This window comes from Platichthys flesus, chromosome 10 (genome assembly GCF_949316205.1).
Source record: "Platichthys flesus chromosome 10, fPlaFle2.1, whole genome shotgun sequence".
Lineage (NCBI taxonomy): Eukaryota > Metazoa > Chordata > Actinopteri > Pleuronectiformes > Pleuronectidae > Platichthys > Platichthys flesus.
Window position 1 is genome coordinate 3,244,484 of NC_084954.1, and position 20,022 is coordinate 3,264,505.

General features: G+C 43.3%; 1 protein-coding gene across 2 annotated transcripts; it reads left to right on the plus strand.

Moving 5' to 3' along the window:
• Window positions 1–446: 446 nt before the first annotated feature.
• loxl3b (lysyl oxidase-like 3b) lies at window positions 447–18,646 on the plus strand. 2 transcript variants are annotated; one of them, XM_062396965.1, is made up of 15 exons: window positions 447–644; window positions 3,977–4,321; window positions 4,903–5,066; window positions 6,248–6,465; window positions 10,382–10,589; window positions 10,730–10,910; window positions 13,064–13,218; window positions 13,815–13,985; window positions 14,595–14,750; window positions 15,411–15,570; window positions 16,033–16,276; window positions 16,379–16,494; window positions 16,680–16,816; window positions 17,186–17,297; window positions 17,395–18,646. In XM_062396965.1, the coding sequence occupies exons 2-15, from the start codon at window positions 3,985–3,987 to the stop codon at window positions 17,466–17,468; spliced, it is 2,433 nt and encodes an 810-aa protein (XP_062252949.1). In that variant the 5' UTR covers window positions 447–644; window positions 3,977–3,984; the 3' UTR covers window positions 17,469–18,646. The 2 variants fall into 2 exon arrangements, with proteins under 2 accessions (XP_062252949.1, XP_062252947.1); XM_062396963.1 differs by lacking the exon at window positions 14,595–14,750.
• The last annotated feature ends 1,376 nt before the right edge of the window (window positions 18,647–20,022 follow it).

The window sequence follows — 20,022 nt, forward strand, 5'->3', positions numbered from 1 at the left end:
GTTTTTGATATTCAAAGTAATATCAATACTTTAATATACTTGCACTCAAGTAGCCCCTGCTTGTGCTCTGATCTTCTCCGGTCGCACATTGTACTCTGATGTTTTCTTAATAGATTTCTTAAGCTCCAGCTTCAGCTCCTCTTGTTGCGATTTGAGTGACAACATCACAAATCCCTCAACAATGTATCTGCTCTCACTCTGAAAGACCAAATCCTTTGATAAATAAACTCATTCAGAAGCAGTTGTGAATCTCTGGCAGACGCCACTGGGTCCAGAACGTGGGCTGAAGTTTTTTTGGGGCCTTATGCAATTGTCTGTTACAAAACCTTGCATGAAAGGGTCAGTGTCTTTCCAAGGAATAGATCCAGCCCCCTGCTGCAGCCTCCTCCTCCTCACCGAGGGCTGTACAGCTGGCAATTTACAGACAGCAACACTGGAAGGAGTGATTGGCTACTGGCTGCACCGCTGCACCGCGAACTGGACCAGTGTGGGATCGAGGAGATGAAATAACAAAAGTGTCAGGATTGTTATCCTCCTTTTTTCTCCTTCTGTCTTTCGGGGGTTTTCCAGTTTGTGAACGTTTGAGAGTCAGCTCCTCTCTCTCCACTGGAACCACTGTAACCTCCTCACACTGGAAATATAAGGTAAAGCTGATCAGCTCCTGTTTGAGTTTTACACTTTTTCGTTGTACTTCTACATTAAATCTCAGGACTTTGTTGCAAGAAACTTACAAAGCCACATTTAAAAAAAGGAATATCTTAACTTTGTTAAGCAGCATTGTGCTGTAACGTCCCTGTAAAGTCTCCTTTTCTTCAAGCTTATCATTTCCAAACGTGTGAAAGAGTCAAAGTTTCCGGATGCAGCAACATTCAAATATGTGAGGAATGTAATAACAGGAAAACCTGATAAATAAACAGAGTCTGAAGTGTTGAAAATATTAGTGGAACATCTGCTGAGACTCATTTAAATGGTGCAACTTTCTAAATAAGCTTAAATGAGTATTGTATTTATTAATAGATATATCATATTATTTGTCAGAGTTTTATAGATCAGTTTGGGTTGCCAGGTTGTGAAAGTCCCTTCGATGGTGTTCAGGGCTTTAAATGTTATTTTCTTAAAATGTTTTTCTTTTGTCTGATCTTTTGCCCAAAAGATATTCAGATGATTTATGACCAACAAAAGAATCAATGACTTCAAGTCTGTGTTGATCGACTATAATGATTTAGCCACAACGGTTCTCCAACGTGCAGTTACAGATGTTAATCAATGGATTTGGGTCCAGATGCTGTGCAGATGTTTTCCAGGCAGTAAGTGGTTTTTCTAGGCCACATCAAAATCTGAAAAGAAAAAGTGTCGCACGGGAAGAGGAGCAACCGAAGAACGACAGAGAAGTGGTTTTAATTAAAAGCTTATCAGGAATCTGAGTCTGGAAAACATTAAATCCCAGTGGTTTGTTCCCATCGAGAGTGAAGCAGAGACCCAACAAACCCACTCTACTTCCCCACAACTCAACCAGCAGCTCTGTGCTTTCACTTCAGCCAGATTCACTTTTCTCTCTTCCTCTGGAACCTCTGCCTGGAGCTGAATCATTCTGCGTTCACGTTTAATCCGATTTTCTCCTTCATCCGTTACGTCCAAAGTTTCACCAAACTCCCGTGAGGAGGAAGGAGAGTCCTCCTCTGTAGCTCCAGCAGCTTTCACCAGTGGTTTCTCCCAGTCGGCTGAGCCACAGACCTCTGGTAGTGATTAGCAGCTGGATTGAGTGTGTGTGATCTGGTGGGAGTGTGTACATTCAGCGTCTCAGGAAAAGATTTTGTGACGGACTGCTCTGTGGGTGGAAGTGAGGGGAGCTGCAGCCTGGTTGACTGGAGCCTTTCACGTGACCTGATCCATGAGCACATTGGAATGGAGGGTCCCAGCTGCATGAGGGGGGGGGGGCTGTTTGAAGAGTGTAAGAGACACAAGGTCGGGTTGGTCTGGGTTGAAATCCTTCATAGTGTGATGGAGGAATCCTTGTAACAAAAGTTGCAGAATCACTGCTAGTTCATAAATAATGGGACCTAAAAGGATTTTATTCCCAGAGTTCTGGAAACATTGAAACGCTGCTGCAATTAAGTCGGATGGGGAAAAACACACAGCCACAAGATCTGGCTAAACTGTTTACGGCTAATCCAAAAGTACCGCCTTAAGTGTGGGTAATGATATAATAGTCTTGTCTGGGAAGGAAAGCAGTAAAAGGGTGAAGACAGCAGGTGAACTTTTCATCTGTTGACAGTGAAATGTTAAATCTGGCCTTCTGCAAAAGCTGGTAAAGTCCCCTCATATCCCAGGTTAACATTTATTGATTTATTGTAAACACTGATGGTACGTGTCTGTGTTTTTACATCTTCATCCATCGTCTCCCTGCCTGGATCCTAGCAGACATTAGAAAACCCCTGGTGATGTCATGTGTCCAGTTTAACCACCAAACAAAAAGGGCCTCGAGGTAATTACCCATCGTCCATGACCTTATTAATTGAATGCATATTTTAAGAGTGAGCGGCTGAAGGGATATTTCATTTCTGCTTTTTCAGAGTTTCTGTAAAGATTAGTTATTTTTTAGAGAAGCTAAACGTGATCAAATGAACAGAAATCTCCAACAGGGTGGGAACCAGTACCATGGGAAGACTAGAACCAGTTTAATCCTTGCAGAGACTGGCAGTAGAATATATTTAGGGTGAGAATGTTAAATGAGTGAAAGGTTTGTAGACTTTGTGTAACCGGGAACAGGAACAGCAGATGTTCACTACGTTAATGTGATTACTTAATCTTGTAAAGTATAAGAAATAAAAGACGTGTGTGGGACCACGTGGCCTCAGGTCAGACGTGGAGGCTCCTCCCCTCAGACTGAGCAGTGGGAACGTGTGGGGCCGTCCATTCACTGGACTCAGTCTCTGACATGATTTGGAAAAGCTGCCTGCAGCTTGTGGTTCCTGCACAAACACACTTCACACTACTGTATGTGTGTCTCTGGAGGGACACCTCCCCCCCACCTGGCTGAAAGCTAAGGAGTGTCGCTGTCAGGTTATCAATAGCAGGCCTATGTTGGTTTCCTCGAGTCGTACGGGAAGGTTTCCGAGAGAAGAGGCAGCTCGTTGTATTGAAATATGAAGGATGGTGACAAACAGGAAGCTGCAGACAAGCTGCTGTTGATCTCATCAATAGAAACACGGTCGTTTGAATCCCTGTTCTTCTTCAGAGTCGAGTAAACACTGAGCAGATGGTTTGATTCAAAGTGCTGAAGCGACTCTCCTCTCACATGAATCCTCCCTCCGTCCGTCAGCTTGTTCTCAGCTCCTCTCTGAGAAAATGAATCAGTTTGAAGTATGATGATCCTCTGTACATCGTGAGTAATGTTCTGTCTGTGGTCAGAATCCACATCCACAGGAACAACATCACATTTTTCTAATCCACAATAAATCAGAGGTTTGTTTTTAGGAATGATGAATATAAATGATAACAATGATGTGTCGGGTCTGGGAATATAGAATTGAGTCAAAATGTCAAAATGAAAAGCAAAAAAAGTTTCAAATAAATCCTGAATGTTGAGATTTAGTCAAATGTCAAATCTTAGAATGATCATTAATGTTGAAAACATGTTTCAATATTAATGATTGAGGTCAAACTTGAGGTCAGATTTATTAATAAAGTGGAGAGAATAAAGTTTAAATGTCGAGCGACGTGTTTTGATAATAAAAGAGAAAGAATTCCCTCGTTGCTTTAAATGACTCTAAAGATCCATATCACCAGTTCATCTCCACAAGAAGTTTTTAACAGGAAGTCCAATGAGCTGACTTTAGTTCTGCAATATATTCTGTAAAGTTTATTCTTCCTGTGCAAATTAAAAACACAGATATTGACCTCTCATAAAATGTGATGGGTCCAGGCTCTTCATTTGAAGCTGTGACCTCAGACTGGTCTTCTGTCTTTTCTCCAGCTGAAGTCATGGAGAAGTCCAGACGGGGACACCAGTTTGCACTCGTCCTCCTGTTGGGGCTGATGTTACCGAGCTGCGTGACCCAGACGACGCCGTCTACCGCAACCACGACGGCGGCGACCCCATCTCGGACCCCCCCGCCTCAGACAGAGCGGCTGAAGGTCCGACTCACTGGGTACCCCCGAAAACACAACGAGGGCCGCGTGGAGCTCTTCTACAAGGGGGAGTGGGGATCCATCTGTGACGACGACTTCTCCATAACCAACGCCAACGTGCTCTGCCGCCAGCTGGGCTTCGTGTCCGCCACCGGATGGACACACAGCGCCAAGTACGGCAAGGGCCAAGGTACAAATCCACACAGACGCTTCCTGAGACGTGAATATTCACTCAGGGATTCAGAGGATAGACGATAAAAGACAAACGTTTATGAACAGAACCAGTTCCTATTGAGATTTATGCTCCACATGATGTATTATTACCACAGTGACCCTGATTTGAGCATAGGTCAGAATCAGACGGGGGGGGGGGGGGGGGGTGACAGAGGGAGACAGAGGATTCGTGTTTCAGGAAGATAACGATAAAAACATGATGGACAAGCAGCACAGCGTCCAGACCTGAACCCTGTCCACCTGGGATGAACTGGACAGGAACCTGCTGGTGCAACACATTAATGAGAACTATTCTTTATAAAGTTTAGAATAGGCTTAAGAAGTTTCAGTGTATTCGAGAGATTTAAACTCTCCTTCAAAACCTAAATAACATCATAAATATCCCGCTATAACTTTAAATCTAGAAACCCTCGTGCCTGTTAAGCATGAATCCAAACCTCACCTCATTCAGACTCAGAATTCCGCTGCAGCAGAGTAACAAGCAGCCGAGTGTCCTGAGGACTTTTCCACAGGCCTGACAGTCTGCTGCCTGTACAGGGAAAATCTGGCTGGACAACGTGCAGTGCAGCGGGGGGGAGAAGAGCATCGAGCACTGCAAGTCTCGCGGCTGGGGCAACAGCGACTGCACCCACGACGAGGACGCCGGGATCGTGTGCAAGGACGAGAGGATTCCCGGCTTCCTGGACTCGAATGTCATCGACGTAAGTCACTGAAATAAATTTAACGAGAGTTTTTGTTTTATTTTTTGTGTGTAGAGTTCATTAAAACACAGTTAGAAACCAATTAACTTCTCACGTTAACGGTCTCGCTGCTCCACGGTCTGTAGACGCCTGCGGGTTTCAACCCACATGGATGACATTTAAACATTTTAAAGGCTCCATGTGAAGCTGCCTCACACGTGGAGCTCATAAACTCTGCTCTGCACCATGTGGCTGAACCTCTTCCAAGCATCTGCCTCTCAACAGGCACAGGGAGCAGAGCAGCATCCGTCTGACGTGCACTGAACTCCGGAGAACCTCCTGACACCTTCTCCAGAGTGTGTGTCAGACAGGGAGAGGCTCCGGACTTTCTGCCGATAGCCTCCATCCAACCTGAGAGTAAACTCAGCAGAAAGTCCTCAGGATTGACTGTGAGAGAGAGATTGTGTAAATCTGACTCACAACCAGAGAACTCGTACACATGGGAATCAGAATAATTTAGCAAACTGATCTCTTTAATGAGGCAAATCTTAAAGGCAGTTAGAAATAGAATAAACAGTTTCCCAGTTTAATCCTGTGTCCCTTCATCATATCTTTTCTCTTCCTGTAAATTGCTTTAATGACTCGTCCTGAACTCAGAGGCCTTCTCAGATTTATGACTCCCCCGCTTTGACGAGGTGAACAAGGTCGGACTGGAGAGTCGTCTGCCCAGACGAATGACTGGATGATGTGTCAGTGCTGTGTAGCAGCATGTGATGTAAGAAAGGTTCATAAGAGACTAGAGACTTTCTGGCCCAGATGTGGATCCAGACTTCGATCTGTGCAGCCAGGACTCTTTGTCTTCTTCTCCTTAATAAATCACAATGAGAGTGAGTCAGTGTTCTGAGGGTTGGACCTGAAATGACTCACTGTGTCTGTTCCTCTCATTCAGAGGTGTTGTGTTAAGAAATGTGCACGTTTGAGAGTGTGTTTGTGTGTTCGTCAAGAAAAACAAACAGATGACTTTCTGTAAATAATGATTTGGAATTGGAATTATAGGAATTATAGTTCTCAATCCATTTACCTCGATATGAGATCTTGAGATGATGTTTATTATGATTTGGCGATGAACAAATAAAATTGAATGGAAAATGTAATGATTATCTTAAATTATCTTATTCATAATAAGTGTCCCCCCCCCACAGAGCCAGGTGGACGAGAACAAAGTGGAGGAGGTTCGACTCCGGCCCGTCGTCGCCACGGCCAAAAAGAAGGTGCCGACCACAGAGGGTGTGGTGGAGGTGAAACACAAAGACGGCTGGGCCCAGATCTGTGACCTGGGATGGACGATCAAAAACACCCGGGTGGTCTGCGGCATGCTGGGATTCCCCCACGAGAGGAAGGTCAACAAGAACTTCTACAAGTGAGTGAGTCCGTGGAATTGTGAGGTTGAGGTGACAACTGAGCAGAAGGTTCACAGCAAACTTGTGTTTCGTGTGTTACTCACTGTCGCCGTGTGTTGTATTTAAAGAATGCATGAGCTCTATGGTGCGCCCTCTAGTGGAACACTCAAGTAACACCACACACAGCGGCTTTGTGAAAGAGGAAATTCCTGAACTATAGATCCTTCTTTTTTCACTATTTCAGCTTTTTAAAGTTTTAGAAAGTTTTTTACTCACAACAATAATCAATAATAGGCCTCTGAGGAAAGCAGGAGCCATTTTCTTGTCCACTCAGGCTGAGATGTTAGAGACTCAGTTGTCGTTCTCGTCTGAAAAGAAACAATTTGACCGAACCACAGAGAGTGAACTCTGTTGGACCTGATGTTCCCAGTGGACACGACAGTGATGGTGTGTGTGGTCTCTCTCTCCTCTGTCTGCCGGAGCTGCAGCTCTACAGCAGAGCACACAGGAAGTCGAAATGTTTGGACGAGCCTCTGCTCTGTTTTTGTTTTCACTTTGGATCGACGGGGAGAAAGTAAAGATTTATTGTTTGAGTCCCGGTCGGGTCAAATATTTGTATGTTCTGTGCTTCTGTTTGTGAATTTGAGGAGTGATTATCAACCTCCTGCAGAGAAGGAGCAGTATGAACGTGTTTATGGTTTGTACTCTGCAGGGCTCTGTTCGTAAAGAGGCACTCAAACATTTTTCATTGGTGAAATAAAGTTAAATATTAAGCTGGTTCCAACTTTTCAAATTTGAGGGTTACTCTTCTCTACTCTTTTTTATCATTTTGGATTTTTGGTTGTAAAATGAACGATATTTGAAGACAAGACCTCGGTTTTCAGATTTTAAGCTGCCCTTTATATGATTGATGAATCATTTATCATTTGATTTGTTTAATGTTACAAAAATAGTATAAAAAATTTACTAAAAAAACAAGTTAAAATATTTGTCACTCGAAAAAACCAGAAGCAAATTCTCAAAGATGAAAAGTAAAAATAAAGATTAGTTCCAGCCCAAAAATTTGCAAAAATATGAGAGGAAACACATTTTCTCAACATATTGAAAATGTTCAGAATAGCTGGAATAGTTGTGTAATTGTGATCATACGGCAGTGACATAGAGTCTGACACAGAATCTACTGAAAACCTGTGGAATGTCAAAAATGTTATTCACCACTGACCCTCCACCGCTTAAAGAAGTGAGTGTGTGTGCATGTGTGTGTGCAGCCAGTATAAGTGTGTGCTTTTGTGTGTGTGTGTGTGTGTGTTTGCATGCAGTCTCTCTCCTGTATGATGGAATTTGGCTGTCTCACTGTTGCAGACTTCTGAAAAAGCAGGCAGCTGAGAAGGCCTCCAGGTCAAAGGTTAATGTCTCGGCCGGTGGAAGGTACTGAGTCACGGGAGAACCCAGCGTCCTCTGACAGTGGGTTTCCTGTCCGAGTAGAAAATAACCGTTTAGCTCCCGCGTCTCTGTAGTGGACTCCTCCCCCTCTCTCTGATATTGTGTTACCACAGTGTGCAGCATGTGAATGAGTCGTATGATTTGATTCGATCCTGCTGTAACCGAAGGTCGTCTTGTGTTGAGGGTTCAATTTCTGTTCATGTCTGGTTTGTCTTTCGAATTTCTTCTGTGCCGTGGTTCAGATTGTACAAACTCTCACCTCCAGCTCCCAGATCTACTGCACAGACCATTTGAAATAATACAAAATATATAAATTACCAAAGACAAATTAGTTTGAAGGGATGAGTGGTTTTCAATCTGCACCATGTCAAAGACTTTTACTCTAACACAACATCTGGATTCCCATTCCTAAGCATTGTTCGCTTTCTGCAGGTTACTTTTAATCCTGGGTTCTTCAACTGAAAGAGTCGTTGGCCTCGTAAACCTCAACAAGAACAAGACCTGTGTCGGTAAAAATAATTCACAGTGTTTGTTTTGGCCGCCTCAGAGTGCCAGGCGGGTGGAGCTTCCCACCTGGACTGAAAGTGTCAGGAAGTGGATCCTTTACACGTTTTAGAGTTTTGATGTTTATCACGGCACATCAATAATGAAGCAGGAATCTGAATAAATTCATTCAGTGCTCAACCACTAGCTTGGTTTCTGTGTGTGAACCACAATGAAAATCTGCATTCTGATGTATTAAAACAAGATAATGATCATTTGCATATTCTAACTGATTCAGATATGGACCAGAGTGAATTAGTATTTTAAGTTTTTGATTAAGGAAAAAACTAGGATTCTTATTTTGGCCTTGTGCTCATGAAGTTGAAGAACAAACAAAAAGCAGAAACCAGTTTCCACTAACAAACATGTCACGTGTCACTTTCTAACCTGTCACACACTTTATGGTTGAAGGTTTGTGGACACTTAATCTCATTTGACCCATTTTTCAATTCATCCTGAAGGTTTGGACGTGAGGGACAAGTTCCTCCACGACAACCTCCTCATGAAACAAGTCCTCAGAAACATGAACACCTGAACATACTTGTCCCATCTAATAACATGGAGGAGATGAGGATACTGCACCCACCCACCAGGGGGCAATCAAGAGGATTTGGCTTCACTTCTGGGGAGTTGTCATGTCGTCCATCTTTGTAAACAATCTGAGTATTTAGACGAGTGTGTCCACATACCTCCGGCCACGCAGTGTTTATGTCTTTGTACAATAGAAACATTGAATGTCAAAGTTTTTAATAATGTGATTTTTTACTCGTGTGTTTAAAAAGGATGTGTCACTTTCAACAAACGTGCAACTTTAACTAAAAACAACTATTTCATTTAACAACGACCAAGTTGAAGGAGACGCATCCTTACGAACAGCGTGACCTCAGGTTTTAAACTGTGCATCATGTGACCTTTGTTGCTCAGATTCTGTGTGTGGCCTGCCCCCCCCCCCCCCGACTGTGCCGTCTAACCCGTGTTTACCTTGCAGGCAGACACCCACAGCTAAAGCTAACCCTAAGTCTAAACAGAGCAGCCCTGGCAAAAGGTAAACTGAGGTGAAACCAGTGGATTCAAGCTGTGTGAACGGAACCCAAACACACGCTGCTCACAGACAACACACAATCAAACTGACGACAAACGGATTAGCAGCAGTAAAAATGTCTAATTATCAAAAACCGCATCCATCCCCTCCGGTGGCGACACCTGCCGAGCACATGTGGCTGCAGGAGCTGGTAGAATGTTCAGAGTCGAGTCTCAATTTCTCTATGAAATTCAGGGAAAACTTAGATTTTATTACTTTCCCTGTGCAGAGTAAGTTCTGTGAAGTTCGTATGAAGTTAGCTTAACGACTGAAAAGAAGCAGAAGTTACCCTGCTGCCCGAAACTAACATCTTCTGCATAAAAGTTAGTTTAACAATATCCCTGACTGAAGTAATGTGATAGAAATGTTAATTTATATTAGAGATGCTCTCATCTAACTCTAAGCAAGAAAGAAAATACATTTATTATCCACAAAATAACATTAACTGAATCGGGTTCCCGAGTCAAATCTATTTCTTTTGATGTCTTATTTTACTGGACAAGTTTTTACTTTTTGGTTTCCAGGAAAAAGAATGGGGTTTTATAATTTAGCATCTGGGATAGTTTGTATGTAGCTAATACTTAACTGTGTGTGTGTGTGTGTGTGTGTGTGTGTGTGTGTGTGTGTGTGTGTGTGTGTTTGTGTGCGTGTTGGTATGGCCTTTGTTTGGGATGCAAGTCTGTTTTTCTTTGTAGACCAAGAGGAGTGTGTATCTTTGGTTTCATTAATTCGTTCACGTGTTCATTCATTTTAAAATATGTTTGTGTTTCTTGTGAGTACATTGTGAGGCCTTCAAATTTCACGGACTTGAACATAACTAAGGGATTCATTCATTCACTCAGTATCACAGTTGTGTCTTCTCCCTGCAGGTTGTATCTGGAGCGTCAGAAGAACCACTTCCACCTCCACTCGGTGGCGTGCACGGGCACTGAGGTCCACCTGGCAGCCTGCCCCCTGGAGTTCAGCAAGCCCAACGCCACGTCTCCCTGCGCCGGCGGCATGGCGGCGGTCGTCAGCTGCATGCCGGGGCCGCTGTTCACGCAAAACACAAACTTGAAAAAGAAACTTAAACTTTCGGTAAAGTCGTTTTTCTTTTTAACTTTAACCCTTTGCCCTTTAGGTTGAACCCTGATTGTAAATAATCAAAACACGAGATCATTCCACGTTGAGCACAGCAGCACAAAACTTCTTATTTTTACGTGCGTTTGGTTTTGCAGAGCAACGTGAGGCTGAAGGGAGGAGCCCGGCTGGGCGAGGGCCGCGTGGAGGTGTTGAAGGACAGCGAGTGGGGGAGCGTGTGCGACGACCGCTGGAACCTGCTGTCGGCGAGCGTGGTGTGCAGGGAGCTCGGCTTCGGGAGCGCCAAGGAGGCTCTGACCGGAGCCCGCATGGGACAAGGTCAGGAATACAACTAGCAACCACTTGATCTGTAGTTGAATGATAAAATTACGATAATCAAGAGACATTACATAATACAAGTCAGTCTGTATAAAGTACTGTTAGGTTTTTTAAGACGATTCTCATTTTGGACGACATGGCCCCCAAAAGTGAAGCCAAATCATCTTGACTGCCCCCTTGTGGCTGGCAGCAGTACAGGTCATAAACCCCACTCCTCCATGGTAGTGGAGAGGACTTAGACCGAACTCAAAAGTAAACTTAAAAAGTTTCTCTAAGATGGTTTCCGTCTTTTTTGTCGTTCTTATCACTCGTGTGTTTGTTCAAGTGTGAATTTTTCGAGCAAGTTTGGTTTTAATTCGATATTTGATGTTATAAAAACAGCATGAAACATCATGATCGACAGGTGAGACTGATCCACGATTGGTCGAGCACATGTATGGGCGGGACCTTGATGCCCTGGCTCCACTTTACAAGACTCTGGTTTAAAATGAAGATCAAGATCATGTCTGGGATTTTGTACAACTGGAGAAAGGGGGGAAACGTGAAGTCCATCTTTATATCTATGGATTAGATGACTGAACCAAAATATACATTTAGTGCAATGTGCGTTCTGACCCTTGTGAAATCATAAGAGTTAAACTCAGGAAATATTTCAATCTTATCTCAAGCAAAGTCCTTATTACTGCATCCGCACAAAAGTTGCATTTATCTATATTTCCCCTGAGGCTGTTTGAGTTGAGGGACGACTGTATACGTGTCTTCACAGAGGTCCTCAGTCGTCACCTCTGGGTCTCTCAGGTCATCTCTCAGGTCGTCTCTTCTCCTCCCCAGGGAACCGATCTCTCTCTGATCCTCAACAACTCCACATTCCGACATATTTTCCTCATTAGGAGCTTTTTCAATAAGCGGAGGAATGCTGTGAATGAAAGACAGAAAACTGTGAGAAGAGGTTTTTTTTCTTTCTGACCCCCAAACTGCAAACGTGAGCCAGGACTCAGGGAAAAGTTCTAAAGGCCGATTATTGTGAGATATTTGCAGATGGGTTTTTGGTTTTCAGGCTGTTTTGGCTGCGGGACTGGAAACAACACAGTTACTCCACCAACACAAAAATCTCAGTCTGTCATTTCCATTCATTCAGGGCGTCACTCTGCTGCAGTTCATTCACTTAACGGCTCTTTACTATGAGACTCAGAGACTCCCACGTGCCAGGCAAGAGAATCCATCGACTCCCATCTGTCTTTAACATCATAAACAACGTAAAGGGTGATTTCAGCTGTAATTCATCAGACACACCCCTCGGCTCAAATCGTCACTTCTACTCTAAACTCACACTTTTTCATATTCATGACCTCGGAAGCTGGTTTGTTTGTTTGTTAATAAGAAAAGAAAGAAACTGGATAGATTGTAAAGAAAGCTGGTGGAAGGAAGAAACCAGTAAATCTATATCCAGATCTGGATCCAGATTTGAGGTGTTTTTCTACATTTTCACTGATTTCACAGGAAATATTTAAAAGGATCTTGATGAAAATGTTATTATAAGAATTAGGGTGTGTGTATGTGTGTGTGTGTGTGTGTGTGTGTGTATGTGTGTGAGTGTGTGCGTGTCTCAGTGATTCAAGAACATGGAGGTGTAATTGGTATTCAGGTATTTAACCATCCTCAGATTCCACCAGTGCAGAAACAAGCAAGTCTTTTGAAGAGCAGCAGGGTGGGGCTGTCTGCTTGTGTGTATGTGTGTGTGTGTGTGTGCGTGTGCGTGTGTGTACATTAGGATTTCCACCTCAGAGGAAGTTGGCTGAGAATCTGTCCCTGGTCACAGAATGTCTTTGAGTCAGCAGCAGACCAGCTCCGTGTCTCACAGGGATGTCAAACCACTACCTGGATGATTTAGTTCAAGAAATGTTCCTGAACGTCACAGGAGTCGGAAACATGCGTCGCTGAAGGAATTCCTTTCATAGAAAATTACATCAAACAATCAGCTCATGGTGCGTTCAGGGAGTTTCCAGAGGAAAAGTTAGAGGTAACACACCTCAACTTAAAGCCGGGTGTTGGTTTCAAGAGTCACTTTACAGAAAGTGTAAAAGCCAAGTTCAATCAGGGGAGATTTCAACTGGGACATTGGATTAACTGTCTTCAACCGTACATCTGTCCAGGGATTGGTCCGATCTACATGAATGAGGTGAAGTGCCTCGGCCAGGAGAAGTCCATCTGGAACTGCCCCTTTAAAAACATCTCATCCGACGACTGCAAACACATGGAGGACGCCGGCGTGCGCTGCAACATCCCCTACATGGGCCTGGAGAACTCGGTCAGGGCTGAACCTTCACACACATCGAAAACTGTCACTTAAACAATGTTATTTACATTTTTTAAACAATTATTATACAGTTTTTATATTACATTTGATAAAATTGTGCTGAATAAGTTAACTGTAGCAGAAAGAACTTGAATAATATCTCATTTGATATTGTTTTATTGTGCTGTATCATCATTTTAACCTTTTCTTATCTAAACCATGTTTTTCCTAACATGAGATTTAGAGCTAATCACAGAAATCTCACATTTTAACGATTACCTGTTCACTGCTGTCACAAAAAACTGAAAGCTCATTTTCTTCTCGTTCTTAAGTTTCAAGTTTAACATTTGTACATATTGGATTCGTGGAATTGCTTGAAACCGGGTGAAACCAAAATGTATTGTTTGAAAAATTCAAACAGTCCTTGAATTTTTCTGCAAACATTCACTTTTTTCTGACAGTGAATTCCCTTCACAAGCATAATCTGGTTGCACAGTTTGTTTTGAGCCAGATTATACTGGTCCATGTCTCCTGTGGATACACACAGAGCCCAGCTCTTGTGTATCCCCCCCGCTCTGTGGTTCCTAACACTCCTTGGCCAACCACAGATCCGGCTCACGGGGGGACGGACCCGCTACGAGGGCCGTGTGGAGGTCCTGAGCTCGGACTCCAACGGGACGCGGAGCTGGGGTCTGATCTGCGGAGAGAGCTGGAGCACCAGGGAGGCCTCGGTGGCGTGCAGGCAGCTGGGCCTGGGCTACGCTAACCAGGGCCTGCAAGTAGGTCTCTAACAGCACCAGGGCAACTTGACATATGCAAATATGATGATATACTGTCATTGACAACCAGTGGATCCCATCAGTCCATTACAGAAAACCACTTCCTGTCAATCAATGAGCTGCATGTTCAAACTTATCACCCATTTCTCACATATTTGTATATAGAGGCTGGTAAAATAATTCAAATTCATCCCATAAACTTAGCTATAAGGCTGATTGGTGTTGTGCATGTCCAGAACATACCTGGAACATTCATGCAACATGTGACAGTGCATCATAGTTTCCATATGGAGCAGACGCTTCTTTCCCTGAATGAAAGAACCGAACCCAGTTCTGGTTTGTCCCACGTGGGCCCAGCAGCCACACATGAAGTTTCTAATCCCGCTCAAAGCCACTCGCCACTAAAACCGAGCGGTGACCTCATCCGGGAGCTGAGCTCACTTTGCCCTCGCCTGTAAACCTTTAACCCAACCGCTGCTTTAACGACGTGCTCTCCGCTGGGCGAGGACCCGAGTGTGCACGCAGCCGGTGTTTAGCTCAGACAGTTCAGAGGCGGGACAGGAAGTGTGCCCCCCCCCCCCACTGACTCCCAGCAGGACGTCTCTGCAGGTCCGGATAGTGGGCGGCCGCAGCAGTTATGAGGGCCGGGTGGAGGTTCAGGTTGGGTCCAGGTGGGGCACAGTGTGCAGCACAGGCTGGACCACGAGGGAAGCCATGGTGGTTTGCAGGCAGCTAGGGCTCGGCTACTCCATGCATGCCATCACCGTAAGTAGGACCAGAGATGTAGAGATGTGTTCCACGATGAGAAATATGATGTTCACGGGTTAAATCTCTGTAGATGCATTATGCAGTTTAAAAAGGAATTCATGGCGACTGACGAAAATTAAGAAATTAAGCAGAATCTTTGTCAATCACTCTTACAAAATTATCTTTTGCAACTTGATCAAGTAAGAAAATATAAAGCTTATTTGAAATAATCAAAATATCTTATGGATTTAATGTGCAATTTTGGAAAAAGTTGTTATTTAACCTTTTGACCTCACATGGCTGTGAAAATCATAAAAATGATTCCAAACTATTTCCATCTTTAAGAGAATTTAAACAATGAAGCACATGCAACACAACTTCCACATTTACCTCCACATGTAAAACGATTGACATGATATTTGATAGACACAAAATATACAATCTTTTAGTTCTTCACAGAAATATGGAAATTCTTTACAGGATTGAAAAAGCCTCTGAGACGCACCCTCGTTTTTAAACACAATTTATGGAGCCAAAGAGGATATTTAACATTTCAGACAACAAAATCCTTAATGTGAAATAATATTACAAAAGTCCAAAGCAACACAAGTTTGTTTTAAAGTGACCTCAGTTTGTGAATGACTGGTCTCTGCTTCTCGTGGTTGAACCCGATCAAAGGAGACCTGGTACTGGGACAGCAGTAACGTGACGGACATGCTGATGAGCGGCGTGAAGTGCTCGGGGAGCGAGATGTCGCTGAGTCAGTGTCAGCATCACAAAACCGTCAGCTGCCAGAAAGCAGCCGCCAAGTTCGCAGCCGGGGTCATCTGCTCGGAGAGTGAGTTAAAGACACAAAACAACAACACTCTTTATTTCTTTATTTTATTTTTTATGAAACATGTGATTTTACAGCACAACAACAATAAGATGTATTATTTTATGTATTTTTTTATAGAGAACATCTTGAAGCTTTAGAGACCATGCAGCCTTATGTGAGAAAATAATTAAACAGTTCAGTTTGTGTGCATTTATTATTTATTATTTTACAGTCTTTACAGCCGCATATCCCTGAAGCGTAGGACAATGTAGGAGACACAAGCATCAAGTCAAATACCTTAATTAAAAGTTTGTAATTTTCATTGTTGACATTTTTGAATTCCTTAAAGACAAATTATTGACTTTTACGAGCAAAGTAAATATAAAATAAAATCCCCAACAACCTGAAATCCAAACAAAGTTATAGTTGAGTTCCTCTAAAGTTCTGCAGAAACCCTGACACTATCGCCCCCCCTGTGTCCAGCGGCCTCTGACCTGGTCCTGAACGCCCCCGTGGTCCAGCAGTCGGTCTACATCGAGGACCGGCCCCTGCACATGCTCTACTGCGCCGCCGAGGAGGACTGCCTGTCGAAGTCTGCAGCCAAGGCCAACTGGCCGTACGGACACCGGCGGCTGCTCCGCTTCTCCTCCCAGATCCACAACATCGGCCGGGCCGACTTCAAGCCCAAGGCCGGGCGCCACTCGTGGATCTGGCACGCCTGCCACGGGTAGGGTCCTCATCGGTCAAGAAGATAAGCTGCTGGAACCATCTCTGGAGGAGGGTTTCGACTTAAATGAACTTGTTTCCATTTTCTCTCTGTGATTCACAGGCACTACCACAGCATGAACATTTTCACCCACTACGATCTGCTGAACTCCAACGGGACCAAAGTGGCCGAGGGACACAAAGCCAGCTTCTGTCTGGAGGACACGGACTGTCAGGACAGTGAGTGAGATGCTTCAGAGTCTCATCTGCCTGCTGCCTTCAGAGGACTTACATCTTTAAAACAACACAACAGCTTCAATTTGATGTTAACTTTAAAGATTTAGCAGGTGTACAGAAAAAACACAGAAAAATAGCATCATCTTTAAAATGTCTTCAATATTGATGAAGGATATTTTTTATCTCAGGTGTTTCTAAAAGATACGAGTGCGCTAACTTTGGCGATCAGGGCATCACTGTGGGCTGCTGGGATTTGTACCGACACGACATCGACTGCCAGTGGATCGACATCACAGACGTCAAACCTGGAAACTACATCCTGCAGGTGAGCGCGGGGGGGGTCAGAGTGCAGCGACCACTGGTCACAGAAATGCAGCAGAATCAGAGATATCGTCTTTTTAATTCCTCGAATTCTTCTTCTATATCAAAACCTGGAGCCTACATTTCCCACAATGCCCCTTGACTCAAGTGACATCTTTTAATTAAGTCTCTACAGATTTTATAAAACTTGCTTCATAGGGGAATTAGTTCTTCCCATAGACTTTGATAAAAAAGTGGATGACACCATGACTGTGAAGTGAAGCCAAATATATATGTTGTCCCCTGGTGGTTGGATGATGTATAGGTCATAAATCCCTCCTTCTCTGTGTCTGTGTAAAACACGTCAAATACACTTTTCTCCTAACCTGCTCAGGTTGTGATCAACCCGGATCAAGAAGTGGCCGAGAGCGACTTCACCAACAACGCCATGAAATGCAACTGCAAATACGACGGCCAACGCATCTGGCTCCACAACTGCCACATTGGTAAACAGTCACAAACACACAAACACACAAAACACGGTCGGATGCTAAGGTAATAAAAACGTGGCTTCGGCTGATTCGTGGTTTTTGTTCTGTGCAGGCGACGCGTTCAGCGAAGAGGCCGAGAGGAGGTTCGACAAATACCCGGGACAGCTGAATAACCAGATCTCTTAAAAACAACCACAATATGAGGATAAATAAATAAAGTCACACCTCACCAGCCCCAAAACAAAAGACACAGATTCTTCATTTTCAGGTGTCTCGTATGTCTCAGAATATTTGTAATATGCAGTATTTGCAGTATTTTCCTCTTGTGAATGTGTTTTTATACTTGAATGTTCAAGTGCTAATGTTGAGGTGGACTTTTTTCTTTTCTCAGTCTAATGTGAGCAAACGAGATGGAGTCAGATTTCACACGGCCAGTTGTAAAGTCCGTCTTTTGAATGTTTTATGAATGAGGTTGTATTTTTGTCATATTTTTTTAATAACCAGATTTATTTGACTCAGAACGAGCGGGTTCAGATTCAGCTGAAGTGTGATCATTTCATTGTGTTTAAAGGAAACTGGAATGGGACTCTGTGGAGTTTCCCATCATGAAACCAGGTTTAAATCCATCGAATCCAGATCTTTACTAACACCGAACACTCATAGATATCAGTCCCCAGAACACGTCGGATTATTCTCACAATAATCCATGAATTACCTCCTGAGAAAATCCTATAAAAGGACTCAAAATATTGAAGAAGGTGATGATGAATTCCTGGATTTGCCCTTTTGTCCCCGATCAAAGCCATAATTAGAAGGGTTCCCTCCTGGGTCCTGCCTTACCCCTCCAAAACATTTCATGGAAATCAGTTGTGTAGTTTTTGTGTAATCCTGCAGACCAACAAACAAACATACAGGTGTATAAACAGAACCTCCTCTAAGCACCTAGAAGGGCCCTCAGAGAGCACAAACCTCCGCCAAGGCTAACGCCCGATGTGAAGCAAAGATCTGAGGCACGACTAGGAACCGACTCACTGGGGATAATGGGAAATGGTGAAGAACTTTCTTTCACCTAAAACCTGCAACTTTGACCTGGATCATTAACATGAAGAAATCATGTCAAACCTGTTATTTTATGAATGTATTTATTACCAATATCGAGGTGCTTGTTCGTTATTGTCAGTTTGCTTTGGAACAGGTTTATTAGTCCGTGTGTATTTTATAATCCTTCTAAATAAACAAATAAACAAATAATCGTAGTCGTTTAGAGTCGAGACGTTACTGAACACAAAACAAGTTCCCCTCCGAAGAGTTTCTGTTTGTTTGTTGATGTAATCACACCCGAATAAAAAGGAGAGGAACAATAACGGTTCTGTGGCTCAGAGACTTATTTGTTGTAAGTATTGGCAAGAATATGATTTTCTATTAAAGCCCAATATTGATCCTTTTTTGGCCTAATATATATTTAATATATCCTAAAATTGAAATTATATTCTCCATCGAGTCCTATGTTCTAAAACGATTCATCTTACTGAGGCTACAAGTGAATTTAAACTCACTTTCTTTGGGAATTCATTCAAACGTCTGGTGGAGAAACTAAACGATTTACAGTTCATCCTGAAGACGTCACAGTAATGACTGAAATAATAAGAACAGTTAAATACTGGAAGAACCAGTGAGAGCTGCTGCCAGTTCTGAGCTGGGAGTTCATCTCAATCCATCTCTAATCCCACTCGTCAGTGCCACGGCCGAACAATCCCATTAACCCCGGTCAGCAATCACATTAACCGTGTGCACGGCTTGTCAGCAGGTCACGTCCGTGTAGAGCAGCAGTGTTGTCAAGCACCAGTCTGTACACAAACAACTACGCTTCGGCTTTTAAGTAATTAGAATTTTTCTGTATCACCCTGATTCGTTTAGCCTTATTATAACAATTAAATACATTTTTAATTTCATTAGTGGTTTTTGGGTCACCAACGCCACTTTACAGCATTCATAAAACTAAATGCATTCTTTTATATGTATATATTATTTATTTTAATATGAATTCCTCACCAAGTATCAGCAAATAATGAAAAACACATCTCAAATATCTATTTAAAACCAATAAAATACCTATTTTCTAAGAAAACCTTAAAATAAGTGATTCTTCCTTATAGAAATTAATTAATTATAGAACAGTGTCAAAAGGACTCAGTTAATGGACTAATTGCTTCATCTCTTCTCTACACCACCAGTTAACATGTATTAAAGTGATGAAGAGGAAAGTTTGTTAAAGGAGTTTAAAGGAGATTCACAGAACGTTGTTCAAACAAGAACAAATCAGTGTTTTGTGTTATTCCTTCCTCCCTCCGTCAGTCAGTGGGGGGGGGGGGGGGGGTTAAACTTTCACAAACTCTTCATCTGACTCTTCACAGTTCAGTGTGAGGATGTGCGAGTTGCATGGTGAAGCCGGCGGCTCCTTGTTTACCGCCGCGCTGATCCCTGCCCTCTTCTCACTGAAGCTGCTGCAGGTTATTTCAGCCTCTTCACCGCTGAGCACCATCATCTCATCAACCTGGAGCCTCACAGGAGGATTACACCGCTGCAGCAGCACGTTGACCCACATGAGCTGCTTAATGCCCCTCCCACTGTCAACACCACACGGAGAGACGCACAGGGCGCCACCTAGAGGCCGGCGGCTCAAAGTGCAACAATAGAGGAAGGGATTGTGACGTCAGAAGTTCTTAATGACTTTCAGATG

Bases quoted from the DNA above. Each gene is read 5' to 3' on its own strand.
- loxl3b (XM_062396965.1), top strand. From the start codon at position 3,985: ATGGAGAAGTCCAGACGGGGACACCAGTTTGCACTCGTCCTCCTGTTG. The intron at 15,571-16,032 runs GTGAGTTAAAGA...CCCTGTGTCCAG, and splicing joins CGGGGTCATCTGCTCGGAGA to CGGCCTCTGACCTGGTCCTG. The intron at 16,817-17,185 runs GTGAGCGCGGGG...TAACCTGCTCAG, and splicing joins CTGGAAACTACATCCTGCAG to GTTGTGATCAACCCGGATCA.